Source organism: Micropterus salmoides, unplaced genomic scaffold (assembly GCF_014851395.1).
Source record: "Micropterus salmoides isolate LMB-PRFRI ecotype aquatic unplaced genomic scaffold, ASM1485139v1 Ms_hic_scaffold_11, whole genome shotgun sequence".
Lineage (NCBI taxonomy): Eukaryota > Metazoa > Chordata > Actinopteri > Centrarchiformes > Centrarchidae > Micropterus > Micropterus salmoides.
The window spans coordinates 17106021-17130543 of NW_024040152.1; the positions used below are offsets into that span (position 1 = coordinate 17106021).

Here is a 24523-nt window from a genome sequence, read left to right on the forward strand (position 1 = left end):
CATTTAACATTCTGGAAAAAAAATCATCGAATGTGCTCTGCTGAAATTAACATTAGGTAACATTGTGATCATGTAATGTTTGCTGTGTAAACTGACAAGCTAGCTAGGGTTACAACAACCCTTGAACATGCACACGTGAGTAAGCAAGGATTAGAGGCTGTAGGACAGTGATAACTCTCATACTGTCGGGAACTAAAAAACCTGAGAGGCACGTGTGTTCATGGAAGACTTCGTTGAGGTAATTTAGCAGGTAGGAAGTTAACGTTAGCTAAAGTAATTTGCTAACGCCGGTTAGCCTAAGGGCTTCTTCATCATGTAATGTTGCAGCACCTGGAATTATATTCTTATAATAACCAAGCCAACGTGTCTGTGGTCGCGAATTAGCTCATTTAGTAAAGCAAGTTCTTGTATACACGACAACTAACATATAGATTAAAACAGGTCTAATGTCGAACTGTATCTTTGTTTTTAGAAGGAAGTATGAGTGGTGAAAGTCCTGCTTCTTCAGCCGGTTATGGCATTACTCCACTCCAACAGATGGTGGCGTCCTGCTCCGGAGCCATCCTCACATCTTTGTTTGGTGAGATAACCAGACCAATCACCTGTCATGTCTAGTATTTAAAGACTGGTGTTTTACTTGTTTTAGTTCATTAAATGCAGCATTACTGCTGATCATTTCGCACAACACGTTGTTTGTTTTCCAGACAAGTTTCTACTCAATTCAGTACATCATGAAAGACAAATTTAAAAGAGCTTGACACCTACATCTCAGTTGGCACTTTATTAGATACACCTAGCTCAAATTAATGCAGTCTAATACAATGCTATCATTTTAAAGTGTTGACTCAAGTTAATGGAAATTTTGAGTCTGTAAATTCTAATTTATTATACTAATGAAATATCTGTAAGCAAACACTTTGTTGTGCTATATAATTCAACAGCAGCCCAAACTACAGCCTCAAAAATGAATCTATATCAACACCTCTCTAAAACAGTGTCAATAAAAACTGTACATTATAACCTTCATGAAGGTAGGCTTTTTTGCACAGCTGTTATCTGAGACTGCATTGGTTATAGCAAGATGTACCTAATAAACTATCAAATGAGTGTACTATGGGAAATCCACAGTGAACATCCTGTTTCTTTTTTTTGTGGATGAATGAAGCTGATGGCCTAAACAATAAAAATCTTTACTGGTTTAAGGGTAACTGGCAAATAGAATGCTGTAGTTATTATGAGCTTTGTTAACCAAGAAAACAAACAATAAGCATGTTGAAAACTATTACGTGAATGTGATATTTTGATATATATTTGATTGAAAAATAGTTTCTGTATTGAACTTTAACAAAACAAAAAGTGACTTTATGTTCACTGTGACATTCACTGTTAATCTGGATCAAGTTTCAAATTTACATTTACAACATTTTCATAATGTGCTGGAATGAAGGTAAATTCATGTTTGCCTGGAATGTAGAAAAACACCACAGAAAATCTGTTTAGCTTCTGCAATTGGTTTATAGCAATGTGAAATATATACAACATTTCAGGCAAAAACACTCATGTCGCACCTCACCTGGACCTTTGCATACGAACAGGCCAAATAAATGTTCAATCATTGGTGTATAATATAAGTACAGTAGATCTATATTTTGCATAGGGGAACATCCCATTTGGCAACATTTGTACAGTGTACCAATTGTCATACATAAGAGGCTCATGTTAATTGTTTGCTTTTTTCAGTTACACCTTTGGATGTTGTGAAGATCAGATTGCAAGCACAGAAAAATCCCTTCCCCAAAGGTAAAATTAATATGAAGTGCGTTGGTCTAGTATTACGTATATTGATGCAGTAAATGTTAGATGACCACATCAATTTTTTCAATATCTTTCAGGGAAATGCTTTGTCTACTGCAATGGACTTATGGACCACATATGTGTTTGTGAAAACGGCAGCTCCAAGGCCTGGTACAAAGCCAGCGGTCACTTTAATGGCACACTGGTAAAAATCTCCCATGCCCATTGCATGTCATCATTTACACATTGTGTAAAGTTGAGCTTCACAGAAAACCCCTGACTGCCAAACAGCAGATCTTTCTACACTTACTCTACACTTTGCATCTCTGCAGGATGCCTTCGTCAAGATCGTACGCCATGAAGGATTAAAGGCATTATGGAGCGGCCTACCTCCAACGCTGTGAGTGTGAAGTCTTCTGTGTCCCTTTATTCCCTCGTTGCACTTCATTCTGCCTTTTCTCCTCTTAAAGCAGAGTTACTGAGCAAATGTGGTGGATCGACAGCCGTTTAGCCTGTAGCTAATGCACTCATTAAGGGTGCTTCCCTTTGAAGTTGGACCAATTAGTGGCAAACCACTTGAGTTTATTTTTGATTACCAAAGATTTATTTATGTTAAGTGTTGGAAATGGAAATTTCTTTAATAAAACACTTTAATTAATTTGTTGGTGTTGTTTCTGTGGTTTCCCTGCCTGGAATAATTTTGATGGAGGCATAATTTATGGATATTTTCCATGTGTGTTTCAAAGTGTGATGGCAGTCCCAGCTACAGTGATCTACTTCACGTGCTATGACCAGCTGTGTGCAGTGCTGAGGGTCAGGATGGGAGACCACGCTCAGGAGGCCCCTCTTCTGGCAGGAGCTATCGCTAGAGGTGAGCTGACCGCTGTTGCATCACTGAAGAGAGCCGGACAGATTCCAGCTCTCACACGGCATAGTGTTAAGAGCTTTAAAATCAATTACTGTTGATCGCCTGCATTCAGTTGTTGTTCACAGAATAGAAGATGTCTGTTTAACAGAAATGGCATCAATCAATAAAAGTATGAGTTCAGCTGAACGTATTGCAGTATTTCAATAATGCTGATGGTTTCATTTCCAGATTAATTCTCAAGGGCAACTATCCACACCTTTTGACCTATAGCCCGGAGTATCTGTAATTTCATCCTACACTACATTTCATATTGAAAAGCTGCTTTATGATCATTTATAAAGTGATGCACTACCCTCATTAAAATGCTCCTCCAAACTGAAAAATGGTTTTCAGTGAAAATTAAGCTTTTTAACTCAGTCGTTGTTGTCTGGTGTGTTTTGATAAGTTTTCTCTGCAACAGTTTGATTTTTACACACTTCTGTCCAGCAGCAAGTGAAGATGTGTTTTGAGCTTTTTCACCCCTCTGTTCTCTCTCCATTCTGTGTGTGTCAGTGGGTTCAGCGACGGTGATCAGCCCTCTGGAGCTGATTCGCACGAAGCTGCAGTCTCAGAAACAGTCGTACAGGGAGCTGACTGATTGCATCCGCTCGGCAGTGCAGAGAGAAGGCTGGCTGTCTCTGTGGCGGGGTTTGGGGCCCACACTCCTCCGAGACGTGCCCTTCTCTGCCATATACTGGTACAACTATGAGAAGGGCAAGAGTTGGCTGTGTGAATGGTACAACACCAGAGAACCCACGTTTACTATAACCTTCATATCCGGAGCGGTGTCTGGCTCTGTAAGTGCATCGGCGCAACATGTAGCTTTTCAACATGTAGATGAGGATGTTGATTATCTTGACAAAAATAAATCACAATTCATAAGTAAATTGTAAACTAATAATTAATCTGGTAATTAATACATGATTCCATTTCTTTCAGATTGCATCCATTGTAACGTTACCTTTTGACGTCGTCAAGACGAGAAGGCAGGTTGAGCTGGGAGAGCTACAAGCAAAGAATTGTAATTATGGCAATAACTCTTTATTCTCATTTTAATTAGCAAATTTCGTCATAAGGTTACAAATCTTGTACATCAGTGGATTCCCAACCAGGAGTACCTTAACCCTAGGAGATACTTCTGCATGGTGTTGTAGCCCAGCTAATTTGAATAAATTGATTTGGTTAAAAATAAATGTATCCACATGGTTAGGATTAGGAGGAAAATAAGTAGGATTAAAATTTGGTGGCAAGAAAATAAGCTACCAGCTATGACAAGATGACTGCACTTTAGACTTTCAACCAACCCTCAGTCAGATGAAATATTATGTACTGTGATTGAAAGCAAACTAGGGAGCAGAGATGTTGAACTTAATAGCTTAAAGTGATGGATAAATGGTTGCAACATCCAGTCATTGATCATTATGTCTTGTATCAACTTTTATATAAACGTGTTAAAACCCCTTAACAAGCAGCACATGCCAGTTGGTCTGGTGCAGCGCAGTCAAACTTCAATCCAAGACAACTATCTGGGATCCCTTTTATTGTCTACTAAAGTCTCCAAAGATACCAAATATTTCAAGATTCATTTTGAGTCTTGGGCTAAATATTTCACTTGAAGAAGCTGATACAATATATGTGATACTGTCAGACAGTGTGGAATATGATTTTTCCAACATTACACCTACTTGAGGGGAAACAAAAAGGAAAACTCTATGTTCAGGTGTTAAATAGTTTAAAGCCAGTTCAAAAGAACATGGCGGGTTGTGCTGCTTGAAGCGGTACTTGAACTCATCTGACAGGCCTGTGGTGGTACATCAGATTACTGAAACTACAGCTGTTGTGGTCAGTTCTTAAGAGTCCATGAGTTATGTTCAGCATAACATTACTGTTGTCTTCTCAGTGTCGTGTCAGGTCTCCTCCTCCACCTTCAGAGTGATGAGCAGGATCGTGGCACAGGACGGCTTTAGTGGACTTCTTGCAGGTAGATACTTATGTGACCCAGTCATATCTAACAGAACAGCATGTAATCAAGCCTCTTATCTGTTCTTATCTCTGCCAGGTTTCCTCCCCAGGCTGATCAAAGTGGCCCCAGCCTGTGCCATCATGATCAGCACTTATGAGTTTGGGAAGGCCTTTTTCCGCAAACATAACCAGGAGAGGATACTAGGGTCTCTGCAAACCAGCAACTCTTGATTTTCTTTTCCAGTTTTTAGTCATTTCTCTCCAAACACCTCTACAACCACACCTTGAAGGAAAAGGCTTATGTTGCCAAATTAATAACACAAGCAGAAATGGAATTTAAAAAATGAACTGCTTGACCCATTTCTGCATTACAAGACATTATAGAAGATCAAAATGTATATCAAAAGCTTTTTATTAGAATATTATATGGTTTTATGTTTCCTGCTATAGATAATGTGTGTACAACTGAGCTGTGTTCTTTGATGTATTTATCAGCCAGCAGATGGCAGTCACATTTTTGTTAATATGTAATTTTCCAGGTTCCACATGTGGCGCTCTCCCTGGGATCATGTGCATTGTGCCTGAAGTCCTTACATTAGAGTTGTATGATTAATTTCTATTTTATTCCTCTGTGTGTCACCCCGGGTTTCCTTCCCGGACACCAAAAGAGGATCTCCGTGTTTTTGCACTTCCACTCCAATCCCCTGTAACGTGTAAATGTGTGTGACAGACAAACGCACAAAAAGCTTATATCATGCCAGTACAGTGTGAGTGTAAAGCTATGAGTGTTTTTTTTCAATTTGACAAGAGACTGTGGAAGAGGACTGTGACACACGTAAATGAAAATGTGAAGTACCTGATTGACTTTGTTGACTTTATTCAAGCTTTGTCAACACACCTGTTGCCAACAAGAAACTAATGTCACTATCAAATTTTCACTGTTTTAATAAGTGGAGTTTATTCAAAATGATAAAAAGGCAAACAAATCCAATAAAACATCTGCTGTACGGCTGTGCAAATGATTGCTGAAACAAGCTAAAGGCAAAGTCATGAGTTCAGTGTCGAGGTACACGGCTAGTCACCAATAATACAAACTACAATATACTAATACTCTCCAAATAAATTTGTTTCTCATTCTCAATATCTGCTGCAAGAGTCATAACACAGATTGTTATTCAGAGTTTAAGGAATGATCTATTAGTGGTAACTAGCAATTAAAATACTGCATTTTAATATTTAAAGGGAACAATAGTCTGTGTCTGATACAGCTGAACTGTAAAGTAAACCCAGAACTGAAGGCTGAATATCAAATCAGTGATTATTACCTGAGAATGAAACCATGGGATACAACACTGACAACATAAAACTGATGAAATAAATAAAGAGACTGACAAAAGCGCAAGAACATTGACTACATTATATGCAACTTTGATGACATAACTTATGAACCATTACCATCATAAATCAAAGAAACTGCTAGAGTTAAAAAAATTTAAGAAATAATGGCAGCAGCACAGAAGATAATAAAAGGAAATGATTTGTAGTGACGAGACTAATCACTGACCAAGGCTGTTTTATGTTTTCTCTGATCTATTGTCAGTATTTTCAGCATGCGATAATCTCCTGGGAAACCACCCCCTTTCCAGAGGGGTGAAAACACTTGCTCATCACTGTCTTCTCAATACTGTAAAGTGACTTGGTAATTCTTACATTAACTTTCTATTTTTTAAATGTATTTCCAAGAAGGGAAAAGAAAACCAATGCTCCACAGGTTAAAAAACACAAACAAAACAAACAAATTTATTGAAGTTACAGCTGCAGTTGCTCTTTTAAAGAGTCAGAGGTTGTTTCAGCTGAATGGTAGATTAATGAGACTTTCAGTCTGATGGAGCTGGTCTTGAGTTTTAACCCTATTCACAACTTGCAAACCTGGCATCAATCTGTTACAGCTCTGGGCTCCACATACAGAACATAAACTTCTACAAACAAGCATATCAATCACCTACATTTAGAAACTTCCTGGATTGTCTGGCCCTGGTGGGGATCCGTTTAGCTCTCCATTCCCTATGAAGGTGTGACGCCTGGGCTGCTGATCTCTGTTGCAGGACTGGCCAAACACTCGCTGGACTTCAGGCTGGCCAGAGACTTGTAGCTGGCAACTGAGGTCAGGGAGCCACACAGACCTCTGAGGGATGGAGTTTCCTCTTTACCTGAAAGATGTGGTAAACATGATTAAAGCCCACATCAGAGTGTAGGCCTTTATGCACAATAGTGCTCACATGCAGAAGGGGACGTACCTTGGTGGGGCCAGTGTGTGCTGGCCGACCTGGCCTCCAGACTGTGTGTGTGTGATGGCTCGAGAGATGTCTGAGAAAGGCTCATGTCTGCGGACAGCTGCTCCAGACTCTGGAAACTCTTCCTGCAAAGAGAGGATAGAGGGTCAGTCAAGATAACACACAAAACTAGTGCTGAAACAATAAGTCATCAATCAACAGAAAATGAATCAGCAACCATTTTTTGACCTGATAAATTTGTTTCAGTAATTTAGCAAACAAAAATGTCAAACATTTTCTGGTCCCAGATAGGGCTGGGCAATATGGGCAAAAATGTTATCACAATAAAAAAATTCATACCATTTGATATTGATATTCATCGCGATAAACAATAAAAAAATATATATAATATATATATATATATTTCCCTCGTTCAGGTTTTTTGTTTGTTTTTTTGTTTTTTCTTGTTGTTGTTTTTGAATTTCTTTTTCTAGTCCCCCCCTCCTTTTTTTATTTATTTTATTATTTGTTACTTAAGTTCAAAGCATTTAATCTTTATACTTCCCAACTCAGTTTCCCCGACACCACCTCCATTTTTCTACCACTTGAACATACACACACCCATACACAAATTGCCTTAAACATCCAGCATGCTATTGTCTGTCTGTGCACAGTTGTTTCTCGTTTCTGTTTTTGTATATTTTCCCCAAGTACTGTTGTGTCTGTTGTGTATGTCACCAGTTACGTCATCTAATTAAAAAAAAGAAATCAATCAATTAGTTATTAATTAGTTGCAGCCCTAGGCACAACCAAAGTAAACCTGGAAGCTGTCAACTGATCTGCATACTCCTCCCACTGTCCCCTGTTCTTCCTGTACAGCAGCGTGTCCAAGGCAACGGCGTTGGCATCCAGGGCGACAGGAGATGGCCACTGATTGGTCAGATGGGCTGTCAACTCTTGTCTGGACCGCAAATCGTTGTTCTTCATCACTGTCCTAAAGACAAAAGACAGTGTCCAGAGCTGGAGACAAATTATTGACATAAAAAGGCATCAACTAGCAGCTACTCCAAACCTTTTTTTCCTGTTTGTAAAACCAAAAGCTACACACAATCATATAAAGGAAAAAAAAAGATATTATATTATTGGCTATGTCAACTCCACATACAGTAGTTTGTCTATATAAGAGCATTGACACATTTATTTTATCTTGGTCAGTTATTTATTCAGTATTTAACAGTTATTTAAACCAAACTAAAGAGATCCATGGTAATTTAAAAAGAATATATATCAAATTTTTTAAAGTATTGGTCCTGCTCAACAAATGATCCACGACCTATCTCTACTCAGCCTGCACACTCTAAGTCCTCCCTTACAAAATCACAAACCACTTTTGATTCACTTTGATTTTGTGTATTTTTCTGCATTCATCTCAAATCCCACTTTTACCTGCATATTTTAATCTCTGACTATAGTCACAGCATCTTTCTCAGTCTCTGTCTTGTCTCAGAGTCAAAAGCAAAGTGACATAAAGGCTCCATTTGCATTTAAAAACATCTACTGACTCATCACACCGGCTTGAGACCACAGCTTAATTACCAGAGACTGTGACACAAAACCACTTGACAGACTTTGCAGCCTACACTGAATTAGTGATCAAACAGAGAAAGGGTTTTTTCACCGATTACGACATTAATGGAAATGGTTTCTTTGCTAAAAGCAGCAATGACTGTGATGGATTCAACACACGAATAACAAAACTGCCTGCAAGGCTTCTTGCTGAGTCCTGAATGTCAAATTCACAGCTGGAACTACTGCAAAGTCCTCTCCACCTTATCGTCAGGCAACCTCACATGCACTTGCAAACAGACACACACACAAAGTGGGTCCTGAACTTACAGTTGGTCCTGTAGTTCCAGTACGATGTACTCGAGCTGTTCTTTCTCCAGTGTGTGGGAGACATGCATGTCTGCTAGGCTCTGCTGAAGAGCTTTGTTGTGAGACACAGCTTCTGACAGCTGGGCTTCTCGGAGACGGACCAGCTCTTCCAGGTAACCCTGAGACAAACACACACGCACAAGCGTACACACACACAGAGTTTTTCAATTGTTTGTTTACTGCCATGGAGAAACTGCTGTCTGAGTATCTGAATTATTTGTTCTGGCTCAAAGCAAATGGAATGACCAGAGAGCAGAGACTGGAAACCTCATCATCAACTACAACTGAAGCCACAGAGGGAAGAAACACTACGGATGTTGTATATGCAAGAAATAAGAATCTGTGTGTGTGTCAAAAATCTTTCTTCACAGAAGGCATTTCTTCCTTTCACAATTCGTGCCTCTAATTGCCATGAAAATATCAAGGAGAATGTCACATTGGCATATATTACCATCCAATTTATTTATCCACACACTCAACACACACACACACACAGGTGCTACCTTCTGCTCCAGTGCCATGCGATACTTCTGCTCAAATCGTTTGCACTTGCTGACCAAGTTGCTCTGCTCGGTGAAGATGGAGGCGGCAGTGGCCATTTTGTCGGGGGTGCTGCTTTCACTACCGCTGCTCCCTAGAGTTCTCATCTCCTCCTCGTCACTGCTGATGCTGTCCGCACTGCACAGGGAACCAGGGTGAGCCCCATATTAGTACACTAATACTAATAGTGTCCCCACATGAGGAGATACAGGCTATTTGACCAGTGCATGGTGCTGAAATAAAGTCTAATAAGCTAACTAGATAAATAACACAGATAAATAATGTAATTTGGCCAAATCTGTGTCAATGTAATTCATTGTGTAAAACTTAAAATAAACTTGATCTCCAGTATCTTTCTAGTACAACACACAACAATATGTTCATGTTTACAGGTAGTTTTTTGCCAAATGAGGATTTACATAAACTGCTCATGTCCCCACTTACAACTAACAAACCTTAACAACCTTACCAACAAGAATTATGACATCTGCCCTCAGAAATGGTACTAAAACAGTTTGTTAAAATAAATAAATGTTATTCTTAAATTAATACAAAAAAATAAACAAACAAAGCATATTTAGGCATGTCTTTCCCACCTGCCCGTCACACTGGTGAACTGTGTGATGGGTGATGTTTGACCTTATATACCTCTGAGGGAACTTCAGGTAAGGCGTGTAGTCGATTACTGCGGGGCAGCTGCCGTCCACACCCTCTCCTTTCAGACAGAAGCTAAAGAGTGAAGACAGAATGGAAAATCAAAGCACCCTCTCTTCTTTTACCACCAGTGATGATGTAGGTAGGTACAGTGGGTACGGAAAGTATTCAGACCCCTTTAAATTTTTCACTCTTTGTTTCATTGCAGCCATTTTCCAAAAATCAAAAAAGTTCATTTTATTTCTCAGTAATGTACACTCAGCACCCCATCTTGACAGAAAAAAACAGAAATGTAGACATTTTTGCAAATTTATTAAAAAAGAAGAACTGAAATATCACATGGTCATAAGTATTCAGACCCTTTGCCGTGACACTCATATTTAACTCAGGTGCTGTCTATTTCTTCTGATCATCCTTGAGATGGTTCTACACCTTCATTTGAGTCCAGCTGTGTTTGATTATACTGATTGGACTTGTTTAGGAAAGCCACACACCTGTCTATATAAGACCTTACAGCTCACAGTGCATGTCAGAGCAAATGAGAATCATGAGGTCAAAGGAACTGCCTGAAGAGCTCAGAGACAGAATTGTGGCAAGGCACAGATCTGGCCAAGGTTACAAAAAAATTTCTGCTGCACTTAAGGTTCCTAAGAGCACAGTGGCCTCCATAATCCTCAAATGGAAGACGTTTGGGACGACCAGAACCCTTCCTAGAGCTGGCCGTCCGGCCAAACTGAGCTATCAGGGGAGAAGAGCCTTGGTGAGAGAGGTAAAGAAGAACCCAAAGGTCACTGTGGCTGAGCTCCACAGATGCAGTCGGGAGATGGGAGAAAGTTGTAGTAAGTCAACCATCACTGCAGCAATCCACCAGTCGGGGCTTTATGGCAGAGTGGCCCGACGGAAGCCTCTCCTCAGTGCAAGACACATGAAAGCCCGCATGGAGTTTGCTAAAAAACACCTGAAGGACTCCAAGATGGTCATAAATAAGATCCTCTGGTCTGATGAGACCAAGACAGAACTTTTTGGCCTTAATTCTAAGCGGTATGTGTGGAGAAAACCAGGCACTGCTCATCACCTGTCCAATACAGTCTCAACAGTGAAGCATGGTGGTGGCAGCATCATGCTGTGGGGGTGTTTTTCAGCTGCAGGGACAGGACGACTGGTTGCAATCGAGGGAAAGATGAATGCGGCCAAGTACAGGGATATCCTGGCCGAAAACCTTTTCCAGAGCGCTCTGGACCTCAGACTGGGCCGAAGGTTTACCTTCCAACAAGACAATGACCCTAAGCACACCGCTAAAATAACGAAGGAGTGGCTTCACAACAACTCCGTGGCTGTTCTTGAATGGCCCAGCCAGAGCCCTGACTTAAACCCAATTGAGCATCTCTGGAGAGACCTGAAAATGGCTGTCCACCAACGTTTACCATCCAACCTGACAGAACTGGAGAGGATCTGCAAGGAGGAATGGCATAGGATACCCAAATCCAGATGTGAAAAACTTGTTGCATCTTTCCCAAAACGACTCATGGCTGTATTAGATCAAAAGGGTGCTTCTACTAAATACTGAGCAAAGGGTCTGAATACTTATGACCATGTGATATTTCAGTATTTATTTTTTAATAAATGTGCCAAAATTTCTACATTTCTGTTTTTTTCTGTCAAGATGGGGTGCTGAGTGTACATTACTGAGAAATAAAATGAATTTTTGATTTTTGGAAAATGGCTGCAATGAAACAAAGAGTGAAAAATTTAAAGGGGTCTGAATACTTTCCGTACCCACTGTATGTTCTATTAAAGTAGGTAAATACTTATGCAAAGAATCTTTTGTATATTATATTTGTAATTCATTGATTCACTTTAGAGATCTGTTTTTTTACTTGGACTGAGTCTTTATGTTGATCAGTGTCCAAAAAAGCCAACCTAAATATACTTTGATTCAATGTTGTAAACGTGAAAACTAGGGAGATGAGTTCTGTTACAGGCGCTGTATACGTCCTTTCATCACGATCAGATGGTGGTATATTTCTCCTGAGTACCTTTACGTTCATCAGAAAATGTCTAATTTTATCTAAAATGTCAAAACTACTGATCTGAACCCAACTGCTGCTTTACCAAACGCGCATTCGCAACACATTTCTAAACCTCTGGTATTTTATATTTGTTTATATTTTAAGAAATTATTTTGGAATGCTTTTTCAGAAAAAACATTGCAAACAACAACAAAAACAGGCTCTGCTAATCACACCCAACCTCACACCAATATCACCACAGTGCTGATTCTACTTGATGGTTATTTTTGAGGACACTGTTTATAGTGTTCAGCAAATAACTCCTTAAGTGTGTTTAATTTACCACTGAGGATCTCTGTCTCTCTTCTAATAAAGTTTCCTTGTGTGACATATACAATTTATTATTTGATGCTTTCTTTCTTGCCCCATCACTTACGCCTGCAATGTTTGCAAGTGATGCACCTGCAGGTTAGGAGGCAAGCCTCTGACTCTCTTTGTATCTCTGGAAAAAAATGGTGATTGCCAGCCCGCTACGTTGCAACTCACTTGAGTAACTGCCTGATCTGATTACGCGTTACAGAAAAACAGGTTTATGCGTAACAAGGTGGCAAACTAAATTTTGTTTGTTTAAATTAAATGCGTGAGGGAGTGGCCACAGCTACTCTGAAAAACCTCAACAAAAATGGAACATTGTCAATGTTATAAAAGCATTACTCACTACTTAAAAAGGCTTTTGTATTATAAAAGGTATTTCTGGTATTTTGCCATGTCCTATCTAATATATAGTATTCAATATACAATGCATTTCAATTTCAATCAAGAGGAGCAGCTTCTTTTTCAATCTACAATCTCATTTTTAATTAAGGTGAAAGTTTTTTGGATCACCCTCAGCATTTGCAGAGAGATTGATAATTTTCCGATGACAATGCTGCCAAAAGTGTATTTCATGTAAAGAAAGCTACACACCAGCTCTGCAACAAGGAGAGAAAGCAAGATCAAAGAGTTACGGTAAGAATTAGCAGGAGGTTTGTACCTGAAGTCAATGGTGTTGAGTCCGATGAGCGTGTCTGCTAACAGCCCTGCCTCCTCTCCCAGCATGATCGCTCCGTCCTCATAAAACCTCCTACGGTCAACACATTGCTGGCATTAATTCAACACAAGCTCCTCTATCCTAAGCAGAAACTGTGTGTGTACAGTATATGAGCACCACATTAAGACCTGGTCGTTTTGAAGTCCCTCAGTGCTGATGAGGTGTATTCTGACAATCGTTTCTCCATCAGCACCACTCTGATCCACGCCCTGCCCTGCAGAAAGAGAAACAAGTAACACTGAGCTGTTAGTGGAAGCTTATGTTACCAGTAATACTCTAGACATGATAACAAGAATAAAGAGCCAGCTTCTTTGTGAGGCTGCACTAGGAATGGTGGTGCTTCTGAGCTAAAGCAGGTGTAACGTTTAATATGTTCACTGTCTTAGTTTAGCGCGTTAGCATGCAAACATATATTAATCAGCACAAACGCATAGTACAGCTGAAAAATCCGGGGGCTCACCAAAGAGTCGTTTGGATTCATTATTTAGAGGGAAATTAATGTGTTCAACAATTTTAATCCATCCAACAGTTGTTGAGACATTTTATTCAAAACCACAAATGTCAACCTCATGGTGGCGCTGGAGTAAACATCAGGGATTCAACCATGGTAAATGGTAAATTGACTGTACAGTGCCTTTCTAGTCTTCTGACTACTCAATGTACAGCCATCAGGAGCAATTTGGGCTTCACTATCTTGCCTAATGGTACTACGACATGCAGACTGGAGGAGCCGGGGATCAAACCGCTGATCTTCTGATCGATTCGCTCTACCTCCTGACCCACAGTCGCCCCAAAATCATTAAGAGTCATTGTTTGAGAACCATGAATGTCTATAGAAAATACTGTGCCAATCCATCTAATAGATGTTGAGATGTTTCACTGGATAAGTGAAAACTTGACCTGCTGGTGGCGTGACTGGAAATGTCAGGGGCTCATCAAATTCATTAGGATTCATCCTCTGGGTAAAATGTAAATCTAGGGGATCACCATAGTATATAGTATGCAACAGTTACCGCTACCGACACTGACTTCCCTAAAGTCTGCTGAGTGGAAAGCAGACAAAAGGCCTTGATGAAATGGCTATTAATGACTTGTCATTTAGATACCATGCATTTCCTGGCATTTTTCATGCTTTACTTTAATTAAAAGTTCAGAAAGCCATTATGATGCCTGGGAGGTCTCATGACTAAAAATCCTACAAAATGTGTTGAAACAGTAACAAAGGAAATTCAAAATGTATTCCTTTGCACCATTCTTCATATACTTATAATATATATATAATCTATGGTATTTGTACACATACTAAGCCCATTAAGCTGATTCTGATATAAATGCAAAGCTGTCTTTTCTGATTCCTCAGTTCATGGCCTGAGAGAGAGAGAGAGAGAGAGAGAAACAGCAAGTCTTGTTCTCACCTGCAGCCTGATTGTAGAACAACATGAGCTCCAGTCGTTTGCTCTCTTACCCACGGGGTAAGACTGAGTCACGTTTTATGTGCATGGACGTTCTTAATATTTTTTTTTCCTTTTTTTGTTTTTTGTTCTTTGTTCTTTCTCTAAGGGGATAATGTACAGTAAGCCAAAATCAAGCAAGTTACTCAAAGTAGAAGATGTAGTGCTGTCTGTACAAAACTGATTTTTGCTTTTAACTTTCAATTTTGGGATAAATAAAACACATATTTTGTTTTGTTATCAAATACTCTGTATTTGACTTTCTGACATTTTGAAGATTCAAGTGATTTTCTTTTCTTCTGCCTCAGGTAATCAAATTGGATCACAAGACAGTTTTATGCTCACTTTAGCCCTCGAAGATCGCACATTCTCCATGCTCTCGATGCTCCGGATGCAATTATGAGGGACTTTACTGCAGGCAGCCTTTATGTAATCCCAGAAACTCCGAGGACTCTCATAGCCAAACCACGTTGTCTGGCCTGAGTGAGAAAGAGACAGAAATGGCAGTTTTAACAAGCTTGGATCTGCATTCATACTGCTCTGAATTTTAAAGATGAATCAACTTTGCATTTGTTAACCAAACAGTTGACGGGTTTATTACCCGGAAATTACAGGTGACATAAATTGTGCACTAATTGGACTTTTTTCTTTTAGGCTGTTAGGGTGGGGAAAAACATAAGGAAAGGAGTCAAACTTTCTGCGTATAGTTTAAGAATAATAAGAATATACTGTGCATGGTAATAAGAATATTGCTTACGTTTTTACCTTTGAGTCGATGACTGAGGATGTGCTCCAGGATGGAAACAAAGTTAACGAACTCTGGAGACGAGTCATCTATTGTCTCAAAACATGAGCGGTCCAGAAGAGTCTTCACTGAAAACCTGAAAAGAAGAGAAGACGTACTCATCGTTATTAAAATCAGTGATTGGACCTGCAGTTTAAAGGGCAACTTCACAAATTTTACACAGAGTAAGCAGTAAAGAGCATGTCACCAGGGGTCACCTTGGCTTGGAGACTGCATGGAACTTTATGGGCATTTATTTGGAAGGAGCGTCTAATGGAAAGATGCTGATAGTTGCATTATGGGAATTGTAGGATCGAGTGTTTTTGGAGCTTCACAAACTACTAAATAAGTCAGGATATCAGGGGCTTCTACTACTTTGGCACACTCCCACTGGCAATGTACATTTTACCAAATGCACACAACAAACAACTGAAAGAAGAGTCATCTTTAACGTAACACAAACAGTTTATTGTCTTCCTCTGAACATAACATTTGTCATTAATTACTAGGCATGAACACTAAACACATCGGCCCTCCAAAGTTGTAAACTAATATCCTGTGAGGGAACCACTCATAACGTGCTGCCTGCTCTGACAGTCATGTGCACTAATCTGATTTCAACTAATTAGACAGGAAGGAGAGTTAATAGGCAAGGCTGCAGTGTGTGGATGCGCGTATGTGTAGCTGTGTGTATGTGTTCTGAAAGTTCAGCCAAATTGTGTTTAACCCTTAATGTTATCTACTGACTTCATATCTCTATTTCGTTGCTTAGTAGCAGGGTGACCACAGAGCGTGTGCTTCCTTTGAAAGAGGCGGGACAGGAAAAACACATGTACAATATTCTGCTGTTAATATCAACTAATGATTGCCAGTTCAAAGTTTAGGAACACCTGCAGCAGACAATGTACTATACATTGTAATGTTTTGATGTTTGATGTGTTTTTGACTGATTATTTTCAGTATCAATTTCAATTTTATTTATATAGCACACTTAAACCAACCAAGGTTGACCAAGGTGCTTTACAGGTTAAAATACAACAACAAGACACTCCTTACACAGTAAAAGTACAGCAATAAAACATTATAATGTACAGTATACGATATATAGTGATATTAAAATTGCCAGGAATAATAACAGATTTAACTCGAAGGAAATGCCAAAGAAAAGAGATGTGTTTTTAACAGGGTTGGGGCGGTTCTGATATGGACTGGCAGGTTGTTCCAAAGGTTAGGAGCAACTACACTAAAGGCTCGATCGCCTCTGGTTTTAATTCTGCTTCTGGGTACATCCAGGAGGAGGAGATTGGTGGATCTCAGCACTCTAGCTGCAGTATGAACGTGAAGAAGCTTGGTTAATTACAATGGAGCCAATACATTAAGGCATTTAAAGTAAGTAAGTAAGATTTTAAAATCAATCCTGTAATGAACAGGAAGCCAGTGGAGGGAGCGCAACACAGATGTGATCCCCTGTGGTCCCTCTTCTTCTTTCCTGTCAGGAGGTGGGCAGCAGCATTTTGGACTAACTGCAGGCACGGAGTAGATGACTTGTTTTTACATTCTGGGGCAAATAACATTCTGGGGCAAATAAATTTGAATATCGTCTGCAAAACAGTGGAAAGAGACCCCATACCTCTCAAAAATGGAGGCCAGGGGCAGCATATACAAAGGAAATAAGATGGGGCCTCAGACAGAACCTTGAGGGACACCACAAGTAAATGGGGCTGTCTCAGAGGAATGATCACCGAGGTGGAAAGAGAAGCTCCTATCTGTTAGATAGGACTGAAACCACCTAAGTGCAGTACCTTTGATTCCCACACAATTTTCCAACCGTGACAAGAGGATTGAGTGGTCAACAGTGTCAAAGGCTTCAGTGAGGTCTAAGAGCACTAGGACGGCAGAGACTTCTAAGTCCCTAATCAAGTCATTAAAAACTCTTAAAAGTGCCGTTTCAGTGCTGTGACGGGGTTTGAAGCCAGACTGGAACTTTTCATAAATATTATTATTAATTAAAAATTTTTGCAGCTGGGTAAAAACTACTTTCTCCAGGACTTTAGATAAGAAGACAGTTTAGAGATGGGCCTGAAGTTAGAGAGAACAGAGGGGTCGAGATTTTCCTTTTTTAGCAGGGGCTGTACAACAGCGTGTTTGAAGGCGGACGGAACATAAACAGAGACAAGACAGGTATTTATCAGTGACAAAATACATGGTCCAACGGTATGAAAGACTTCTCTAATCATACGAGAAGGAATGCTGTCTGAGGGACAATTTGTGAGCCGCAGATGATGGCCCACCTCAGATAAGGAGGAGATTGATATGGGCTCAAACTGATCTAGGACAGCAAGGCAAATAGGAGGAACAGAGGGATCATGGTCAGAGGATGTAGTTACAGAAGATCGAAGAGCAAAAATCTTCTCAACAAAGAATTTTAGGAAAGAGTCACAGAGGTCCAATGTAGGTGTAATAGTAGCAGAGTTGCGGGGATTTGTGATGGTGTTAAACATATTAAAAAGAACCTGTGGCCTGTGACAGTTGATGGCGACCAGCTTAGAAATAAAATCAGATTTTGCATATTTTACAGATTTTACAGATAGTCAGATAGATAGATATTGCAGTAGGATTTCATATGACACTCTGAGTTTATCTTTCTTCCACCTTCTCTCAGCTTGCCGAAATGCACGTCTGAGCGCACGGGTGGTGTAATTTAACCAGGGCTCTGAAAGTGCTTTAGTGCGTTTCATCCTCAAAGCAGCTACAGAGCCCAAGATGTTTGTGCAGGTTGAATTAAAAAGAGTAATAAGTTCATCAGCACCAGTGGCATCACCTCCATCCAAGTTATAGAGCACAGAGAAAGTGAACACAAATAAACACCTCCGACTAACTACATCCCCTTTCTTGTATAATTCTAATTTATGTACTTACAATGAGGATGACATTTCAGCTGTTGTATTAATATGGGATATGCGTCTCAAACCTTTGACTGACAGTGTGTACAAAGACAAAGACAGCAAACATGGAGTCCAAACACTGAAAGCAGCAGGGTTTATGAAGGAGAGAGAAGCTGGTGTCTTCAGCTGCTCTATTTCAACTAGCAGCCTACTGTAGACAATACAGTTAATTTTCTCAGTTTCTTTGTACCCCTACAGAATCTCATCTACACAAAAGCAGACATACTATCTAACTCAAGTTGCCGAACCGTATGCTGTGTAGACAAACATTTAAGTTTTAGTGAAGAAGACCCAAATATGTACATGTACAAGACATCCAGAATTTGCAGCCATAAAAAACATGAAAAATACAACAAGTCAAAACAAAATATACTGTAAATGTCACTAGGGCTCCAGAGTAACTATCAATTAGTCCACTTGATTAATCTTTTTGCCATTAAAATGACAGAAAGATTGTATAAAATAACAATTAAAATTTAGCCCAACATGACTATCAAATTGCTTGTTTCAGTCCAAACCCCAAAGATAATAAAAGATAATTTGGCTATTTTTAAACCTGGGCCCTATTTTCACATATTTTCATGTCAAAATAACCCAGGTTTTAAAATCACTGATATTTCCTTATAATACATATATAATAAAGAAAGCATAAAATCTTCACATTTGAGAAGGTGGAACCAGTATATATTTGGTATTATATAAAAGATGATTCTGATAACCTTAAAACTACTTAAGAGGACACAAAATGGGAAAGTATGCAAAAAGTTGATTTCTTCAGTCTTTCTTTAACTGCAGTAATATTCCATCTAGTCCTTATTCTTTTGCCAATCTGCCATCACTTCTCTCACACTTCTCCCACCCCCGCTTGTGCCAGTCAGCGAGTTGATGGCTGGTGCGAGGCTGAAAGAGGCGGAAAAGGACCAGCCTGGTCAGGAAGGAGGCACCTGTGTCTAATTACTCTCCCTTTACATCTGCTTCAAGTGACGTTAACGGAGGAAGGCATTCCGAGCTGGGTCACACATGAACCGTCCTGAACCTGAAAATTGTATTAAGTTCCTTTTTTTCTATACGTCCCCCAAAACAGCTGAGCAGACACTAGCTGGAGCAGGTGGTGCATTATCAGATTTTTTTCTGTACTGTTACATTTCTCTTTGTGCCAAAATAAAATACAAAAGCTACACCTCCGAATCTTCCCTTTTCTCTTACTTCTTTTTTACTCTCTGTCTCAAACACACCACAGGGACTGTCAGTCGGTAAACGATCTGCAAGCAGCGCAGAGAGGACCACAAATCAATACTCAGAGCAGAGAGCTTTTCACTTCTACTGACAAAGAGAGGAGGAGAAACAGGCAGGCGACATGTGTGTACACCTCAGCATCTATCGCTGCTACCTTGCTCCATATTTATTACTCAGCTTATTTTTTTAGAAATGCATTAAGGAATGAATGGAGAGCAGAGGTCATGTCCTCAATGTTGTTATCGTGGATGTTTTTATTCTGCAAATACACCCAGATCTTATGCAGTGTTCTCTAGACTTAATGTCTTTCAATAAATTTAAAAAAAGATTTACTTTTTTAAAAAAAAATTAAAAAAAGCACAGTAGCCTATTTATCTACTTGAATTATATTCCTGGAAGTATGGAGGGAGGTCTGGAACTGTCTTTAAACCATCACTAACTGAAAATTAGAGATTACATGAACATACAAGAACACATTTCACATATTGCTTTTGAAGGCTAATCTAAAATCTGGGTGGGGTTGTGATAGAGGAATTTGGATTGGGTCAGTATGTCTAAAATCCTGGCCTTAATCCTACACTGAATTGATTATGAGGGCAGGCTAATTAAAACTGAAATGTGATTGCATGAATGTTTAACGGAGGCTGCTGGTGGTGGGCGTAAATGTGTAGGCTATTTGTGTGTTTATGATTATAATACACAATTCACAGGATAGAGGCATTTACCTGAGCTCAGCCAGCTGATTTTTTAAAACATTTTCTGTAATATTTCAATGCAACTCGTCCAGCAGACACACAATGACTTTCTTATGTGTGCATATGAAGTCTGCTGCTCCCAGAGCTAACCTCAAACAAACGCGTGCCTCTGACATAGTGAATTAACAAATCTGCCGTCACAGAATCAGCTGCAGACGCGGTTTCATCCACCCTGTCATTACAAGAAAGAACAGTGTGAGGAACCCCCACCTGCACACCGTGAGCAGGTTCCTCCTCTCCACCGCGGCGCTCCTGCCTGCTCCGCGTTTGCGGATGAGATGCAGCCCCACGCCGAGCGACGCCATCCCCGGCCCGTGTCCGTGGCTGCGGCCGGAGGCGGTGCGTCGTCCCCCCTGTCAGCTCCTTCTGCAGCAGGGCAGGACCAGCTGTCTCCGTCAACCCTGAGGAACCACAGGCTCCTCAGCTGAAGGAGTGGTTGAGGCTGCGTCAACTCTAGTGTTATTGGACTTCCGGTTGGAGCCTTAAAAATAAAAGCTCGAAAGACAGACCAGCAGCCTCTCTGCTTGTTGTTTATTTATACACGCATGAAAGCCAGTTGCATAGTATTAGATTTACTAGACTACAAATGTTGATCAACAAACACTTTCTATAATGTAATGACTGAAAAGCTGAAATTAGCTTATACTAGACTAGAAGTCACAATAATAATTAAAACTGCGCAATTCAAATTGTGCAATTTTGACAAATATTCTGTCTTAAAGTGTTTATGATTCTTGATTATGAGTGGCCATGTAAAATAAGTGACATGAGCATTAAAAATGTTCAAAAATAAGTTGTAATTCAAGAGTTTTTCAGGAAGATGCTGCTCATGCTGTGTGCTCTAAAAAATAAACTGTATCAGCACAAACTGACTGGTCCAGTATGGTTTGGTGTTCTGTATACAGGGGTAATAGCTAAGGCCATGTCCTCTACATTGTTTTCAAGGGAGTGAATTTCTGTTTTCAGATTATATTTTATGTTGTTCTTTCACCAAACACTGACTTAAATGTTCCAAGTTGGCCTACTTTTATTTTGAAAGCACAATTGTCCAACCGGAAGTATGGTGCTATAATTAAAGGGAGTTCTGACAGACAGTAGATGGTCGAGATGATTTTTATCAGTCTGAAGAGTTAATCAGTCTGATTGGCTGCCTATCATCCATAGAAAGGAAATGATCTCGTGTGAATGGCATATTTTAATCAGCATTACAAGGCAGATTCATCCAACAAAAGTAATGAAAATATTCTGTATCTTTAAATTGCTCTTTTAACATCACATTCAAAGAGTGTAGTTGCAGCCAGCTCAATGACTGGGCAATTTCTGACCAAATGAATCACAGGTATGTTCACGTGTAATTGAAGAGTTTGAGTTATCAATTTCTGAGTTTATCATAGGCTAACTGAAATACTAGATTTGTTTTAATCCTGTGTTAACAAAAAATCAGGCTACCAATGTGAACATTTCACAGAAAACATTATGACTTACATTTAGTTGTTTTGTAGTTTTGTTTAATGTTTGTTTTACACTGTGAGTAAACAGGAGTGTGAGAGTGTCTCCATGTTCCAGTGCTGTGTTTTGATTTTGGTCTGATTTGAACATGCTTTTGCATTTAGATCACTGGTTGTGCCTTTAAATCCAGTCTTGAAGGAGCGCCATCCAGTGGCCTCAGAGACAATAACATATTCAGTCTGGGTTCCGTCCAATATTATATCTATGAACCCTTGCTTCCTTCACTTATGTCCTCCTTGCCTCGTTCCACTTGTGACAAGGAAATATGTGGTAAGGACGGAGGAGTCAGCGCTACAGCTAATGTGACAACTACGATGTAGACTGATACCAGGGTCACTGTGTTGGTTGATTTTTGAGAATTTGATTATTTGCATTATTAATGTAATTTTGGGTCCCTGGGGGTCTCTTAACATGTTAATCCTTTTTTAAAGGAAGTTATTTCTAGTGTTGTGTTTGATTCCATTATAGTCAGTGGTGGAAGAAGTCCTCAGATATTTTACTTAAGTAAAAATACCAAGAAAACGATTAAAAAACAATCTTTTAAAAGTAAAAGCATTCAAAATCCTTAATTTAGTTTTGTGTAACATATTGGGTAATTCTATCTCTTTCTATCCTAATTCCACCACCAAAAACAATAATTTAAACCTAACCATTGGAGGTGTTTAGGGAGGAAATGTCTCTTTTGAGCTGCTAACGACTCATAGAGATGACAAGGTGCACCAACCATTCATGGCTTTTTTTGTAAGGTGTTACGTTACTCCATTTTGTGTTGTGTATACATTTTATTTAAGCTTATGATGTGTTTTTAGCCCCGCAATCCTGTATGCAGGATAAGTGGTTGACGATGGATGGATGGATGTGTTTTTAGGGGGCGTCAAATCTTCGTCAGTAACGTAGTTGCTACGCCTGTCACATAAATGTAGTGGAGTAGATATAACAAATAGGATACTAGACATACTCAAGTAAAGTACAAATACCTCAAAACTATACTTTAATACACTACTTCAGTAAATGTATTGACTTGGCACCATTAAGGTCTGGTGACGCTGTGAATTCCTTCAAAAGGCAGCTAAAGACACACCTGTGTTTGGGTAACCTGTATGCACCAGGTCTGCATTTAATGTATCTATCTGTGTTTTTATTTTCTCCTGTGTATTTATTGTGATTTCTTTCACCACTTACTGTGTAATCATGTATCTTACTTTATGCTGTGCATTTATTATGTATTTTTACTGTTTCACTTCCTCGGGTGACTCAGATGGTCAGTTGCATGTACAGTAGTATTTATTGCAGTGCTGTTATATTGCATTACATTACATCATGAAGGGTTTTTTGTTGATAATTTGGTAAAACATGTTTTGAGACCATCCACTTGTTAGATTTGAAAGCAACACAAATATTATGGATAAACTCTTTACACCACCTCCCATGTTTTGACACATAAAATGATCTCAACTTGAATATTTACTTGTGTGTATAAAGGAAACCAAACCAGAAGCAGCAACGTTCTTACCTTCATGTGTACTGACTAATCGGCTGTTTGTGGTTTTGGCTGAAACAGCAGCCAGAACGTTCACTTTAGGAGACGTGAATCAAACAAACCACTGGAGTGTTTTCCCATGATATTGGTGACTGTGTTAAAAACACTCTTTAAAGGAAGCACATGACATAGAATGATGAACTTTACTGAGTTGCTTATGGAAGTGATAAGAAATGTGGCTTGCTTCTGCTTTGCTTTATCTTGGTGTAAGAACAAAGGTGAGGGAAGGATTTAAAATAAAACACTAGTACCATAGGATCCCTTCATACAATATACTGCAGTTCTTTACTCATAATACTCTTAGATATCAGATACTCACAAAGGAAAGTTATACAAAGGTAAGGAGCACAATATGAAGACAAAGGGGGATGTCAAACAATGTTATGTCAATGAGTTCAACAGGAGATTAAATTATGGATATAAGTCCTTTAAGGTTTGCAAAATGATGACTCTAATCACTCTTGACTCATCTTACTGTACCGTACCTTTGACCCACACTGAGACAACATTATGACCTCATGCAACACATTAATTTCACAATTCGACACCACACAGCAGTAATGTCAAGCGTTAAACAACACATGCTCTTCCATTTCCCTCTTTCTACTCTCTCTTCCTTTCAGACAGGGTAAAGGGGGATTTCTTGTGAGATTTTGATTTCTGGAGTTAAAAAATCCAAACATATTTATAATATTAATTGTTCTGCATGCAAAAAAGCGAGATCACAGGTGACAACATAAAAGGACAGACGATAAAGCACTGTGTTTGATAAAATCATGGACATTGACACAATTTACAAACATTAAATGGATGCTAAGTATCTTATTTTATAATATTATGATCCTAAAATAACATCATAATACAGCTAATAACATACCAAAGGGGGATCATTGAAGAAGCCATAGATAAATTATCATTTTAATATTTTCAACTGTTGTCCTCACTCCCATTATATCTGGTATCATCATCATTATCATAACTTTTCATCATTACCTATTTACTTACTTTCACTACTTTCATTGGTACTAATTGGACTCATGTTGTTTATTTATTAGAACTATTGTTTTAAAACTAATAACATAATTAACATTTAAATTCAAATGAATCAACGACAAAACAAAAAAGCAACAAAGCAAAAC

General features: G+C 39.2%; 2 protein-coding genes across 6 annotated transcripts; one reads left to right on the top strand and one right to left on the bottom strand.

Moving 5' to 3' along the window:
- Positions 1 to 79: 79 nt before the first annotated feature.
- slc25a40 (solute carrier family 25 member 40) lies at positions 80 to 5670 on the top strand. 3 transcript variants are annotated; one of them, XM_038711479.1, is made up of 10 exons: positions 80 to 238; positions 473 to 580; positions 1741 to 1800; positions 1893 to 1999; positions 2127 to 2194; positions 2541 to 2665; positions 3215 to 3498; positions 3641 to 3722; positions 4602 to 4682; positions 4761 to 5670. In XM_038711479.1, exons 2-10 carry the CDS (start codon positions 481 to 483, stop codon positions 4892 to 4894), a joined length of 1041 nt encoding a protein of 346 aa, XP_038567407.1. In that variant the 5' UTR covers positions 80 to 238; positions 473 to 480; the 3' UTR covers positions 4895 to 5670. The 3 variants fall into 3 exon arrangements, with proteins under 3 accessions (XP_038567407.1, XP_038567408.1, XP_038567406.1); XM_038711480.1 differs by having other exon boundaries at positions 81 to 250; positions 4602 to 4678; XM_038711478.1 differs by having other exon boundaries at positions 83 to 250.
- Positions 5601 to 20745, bottom strand: rundc3b (RUN domain containing 3b). 3 transcript variants are annotated; one of them, XM_038711475.1, is made up of 11 exons: positions 20546 to 20743; positions 15381 to 15496; positions 14961 to 15094; positions 13293 to 13378; positions 13108 to 13197; positions 10060 to 10140; positions 9375 to 9549; positions 8833 to 8990; positions 7784 to 7930; positions 6961 to 7082; positions 5601 to 6873 (listed from the first exon to the last, which is right to left on the bottom strand). In XM_038711475.1, the coding sequence occupies exons 1-11, from the start codon at positions 20638 to 20640 to the stop codon at positions 6728 to 6730; spliced, it is 1350 nt and encodes a 449-aa protein (XP_038567403.1). In that variant the 5' UTR covers positions 20641 to 20743; the 3' UTR covers positions 5601 to 6727. The 3 variants fall into 3 exon arrangements, with proteins under 3 accessions (XP_038567403.1, XP_038567402.1, XP_038567404.1); XM_038711474.1 differs by having other exon boundaries at positions 7757 to 7930; positions 20546 to 20742; XM_038711476.1 differs by having other exon boundaries at positions 6733 to 6873; positions 7747 to 7930; positions 20546 to 20745.
- Positions 20746 to 24523: the final 3778 nt, after the last annotated feature.

Excerpts from the sequence above, each read along its gene's own strand:
- slc25a40 (XM_038711479.1), top strand. The coding sequence starts at position 481 with ATGAGTGGTGAAAGTCCTGCTTCTTCAGCCGGTTATGGCATTACTCCA. Across the intron at positions 1,801-1,892 it reads GAAAAATCCCTTCCCCAAAG|GGAAATGCTTTGTCTACTGC; the intron begins GTAAAATTAATA and ends AATATCTTTCAG. Across the intron at positions 3,723-4,601 it reads AGAGCTACAAGCAAAGAATT|TGTCGTGTCAGGTCTCCTCC; the intron begins GTAATTATGGCA and ends TTGTCTTCTCAG.
- rundc3b (XM_038711474.1), bottom strand. The coding sequence starts at position 20,640 with ATGGCGTCGCTCGGCGTGGGGCTGCATCTCATCCGCAAACGCGGAGCA. Across the intron at positions 9,550-10,059 it reads TACCTGAAGTTCCCTCAGAG|TGCGGACAGCATCAGCAGTG; the intron begins GTATATAAGGTC and ends TTCCCTGTGCAG. Across the intron at positions 6,874-6,960 it reads CACACACTGGCCCCACCAAG|GTAAAGAGGAAACTCCATCC; the intron begins GTACGTCCCCTT and ends CACATCTTTCAG.